At 41.8% G+C, this 2,500-nt stretch overlaps 1 protein-coding gene across 1 annotated transcript in view; it reads left to right on the forward strand.

Moving 5' to 3' along the window:
- Positions 1-2,500, forward strand: part of LOC119589855 — a 5,667-nt gene that overhangs the window by 2,851 nt on the left and 316 nt on the right. The window contains exon 2 of the mRNA XM_037938456.1: positions 551-1,833. Coding sequence (XP_037794384.1) covers positions 637-1,833 — 1,197 coding nt within the window. The 5' untranslated portion in view covers positions 551-636. The remainder of the gene's footprint in view (positions 1-550; positions 1,834-2,500) is intronic.

Below are 2,500 nucleotides of genomic sequence, written 5' to 3' on the forward strand. Positions count from 1 at the left end.
ATTATTGTTATTGTTATTGTTATTTTATTGTTATTATTATTATTATTATTATTGTTATTACTATTATTATTATAATTTTCTATATCTTTCATTTATATCATGCCAATATAATGTTGTTGTTGTTGTTATGATGATAATAATGATGATGCTACTACTACTATTATTAATGAGAATAATAGTAGTGGTAATAGTAATATCGTCATTATCATCATCATCATTACTGTTATTGTTGTTGTTGCTGTTGTTGTTATCTTGTTCTGATGTTGTTATCATTGTTGGTAAGACTACTGTAATTATTATCATTAACCTTATTATTATTACTGCTGCTGTTATTATAATTTGTATTTGTTATAGGCATGTGTTTAAATACAGCCACGAAAAGTTTGGAAAGATATTTTGCCTTTATATATATCAAGTAAAATGTAATATTTTAATCATGTGTCATTGTTATACTACGCACATTAAATTATTTTCACGATTTATCGTTAGTTAAGAGAAACAAATGCACCAAATTTTCATTTAACTTTTTTTTTCTTTCTGTTCACTACAGATGCTACACACGGCCTTCAAATTCGGCTTCACTCCCACTATCGCTAAAAGCACATGATAAAGAAGAACTGTATATCATAACCAATAATGGAGGCTCAGCTAACCGTTCATAATCCCGGCGGTGGTGGGAGCTCCTCCTGCTTCACCACGCTGCCTGATAGTCTGTGGGATAACCTTAAGATGCTTAATAGGACAGATTTCTCTCATGATTTGGAAGAACTGTGGTCTAACGAAATGCCATATTCAAGGGATACTCCTGTCATCAGTTGGGAACAGCTGGATCCAAACTGTCAGTGTGAACAGATCTTCCTGTTCGCCGTGGCTGTTCTTGTGACCATTATATCAGTGGTGGGGAACGTTTTCATCCTTATCGTGATGGTTTGTACGGGTTTAGTGTACGAGGACACGTTCCTGATCCGCACGGCGCTGGCCACTGGGGATCTGCTGCTGGGGCTCATGCCGGCGGCCCTGGCGGTGTTCGACCACATTGCCCTCATAAACGGCACCACAACCCTCGGGCACGTCCTACCGAAGACCATCTGGGCCGGCCTGGACCACGAGAGCTCCTCCCAAAGGCAACTGAAGTTCCATCACCTGCGCTTCGAAAGGCGCGGGTATTCCCTGGCGTGCGCGATTGTCCTCACCCATACCACGTCTTTCTCGATGTTCATCCTGGCCCTCCTGAGCATAGAGAGGCTCTGCGTGGTCATCGGGAAGCCGCTTAGAAGGTCGTTCATAGTGTTAGGCTTAGCGCTGGCGTTTGTCGCCAGCCTACTCATCTCCCTCATGCTAAACTGGTGCCAGAATCACCTTGCCTTCATCGGCTACTTCGACCCCGTCACGAAGCTGACACTGGGAGTCAAAGCAACTTACGTTGACACGACCGAGTGGAGTTTGCTCGTGTCCTTAGTCATCTGGGTCGTGACGGGTGTCACGGTGGTCGTCGTCACAGCCGTCACACTCTTCCAGCTGCGGCGCCACGACCAGCAGGCGCGGGAGAACCTCACCATCCACTCGGCTCTGCGCGTGACCGAAATGAGGCGCCTGACGGAAACGCTGACGTACATGATCCTCCTGTTCACAATGTCGTGCATCCCATGCATCCTGGACATGGTGATTAACAAGAACCTGCCCATGGTACATCACCTGGCCTGGTGGACCTTCATGGCCGGCTCCTCGTGGAACTGGGCCCTGTACACTCTCCGCGGGGAAAAGTTCTGGAGGCGCGCTAGGGAGCTCTTCGGCGACCCCACCTACGCCGACCGGACGCACGTCCTCTACAAGGTATGCACTGAAGAAGGGGGTGGAGGAGGCAGATAGGCTGAATAGATAGATGGAGGAAATAGACAGGCTGAATAGATAGATGGAGGAGGTAGATAGGCTGAATGGTAGATACACTGGTAGATAGATAGAGGATCCAGTGTTTAAGTACTTTTACAGACCTTGGGTCAATCTACTTCTAGAAGTAACAATGGATACTGAAAAATACGAATTCAGATATAAATGGAGATGCAGAAAAGATACAAAGATAGGAAAACAGATAGATTGAGAAACATATGTAATATATAGAAAAATATAGATGTGAAAAAATAATAGATACATATAGAAAAGAATAGAGATCGAAAAATACTCAACGCTTCTTCATTTTGTTGTTTGTCTACCATCATCAGATTTTCATTCGACGGAAAGGAAAAAGAAAACGAATATGATAATAACTCTTATATTTATTTCTTCGAATTATATGTAAATTCCGAAAAAAAATATATATAAATATAGATATTTACCTAATCATTTTACATATTGCAAACCTAATCACTTTATATATTACAAACAGAATCACTCTATATATTGCAAACCGAATCACTCTACATATTGCAAACCTAATAATTTTACATATTACAAACAGAATCACTCTATATATTGCAAACCGAATCACTCTACATATTGCAAA

Source organism: Penaeus monodon, chromosome 26 (genome assembly GCF_015228065.2).
Source record: "Penaeus monodon isolate SGIC_2016 chromosome 26, NSTDA_Pmon_1, whole genome shotgun sequence".
NCBI classification, from domain to species: Eukaryota; Metazoa; Arthropoda; class Malacostraca; order Decapoda; family Penaeidae; genus Penaeus; species Penaeus monodon.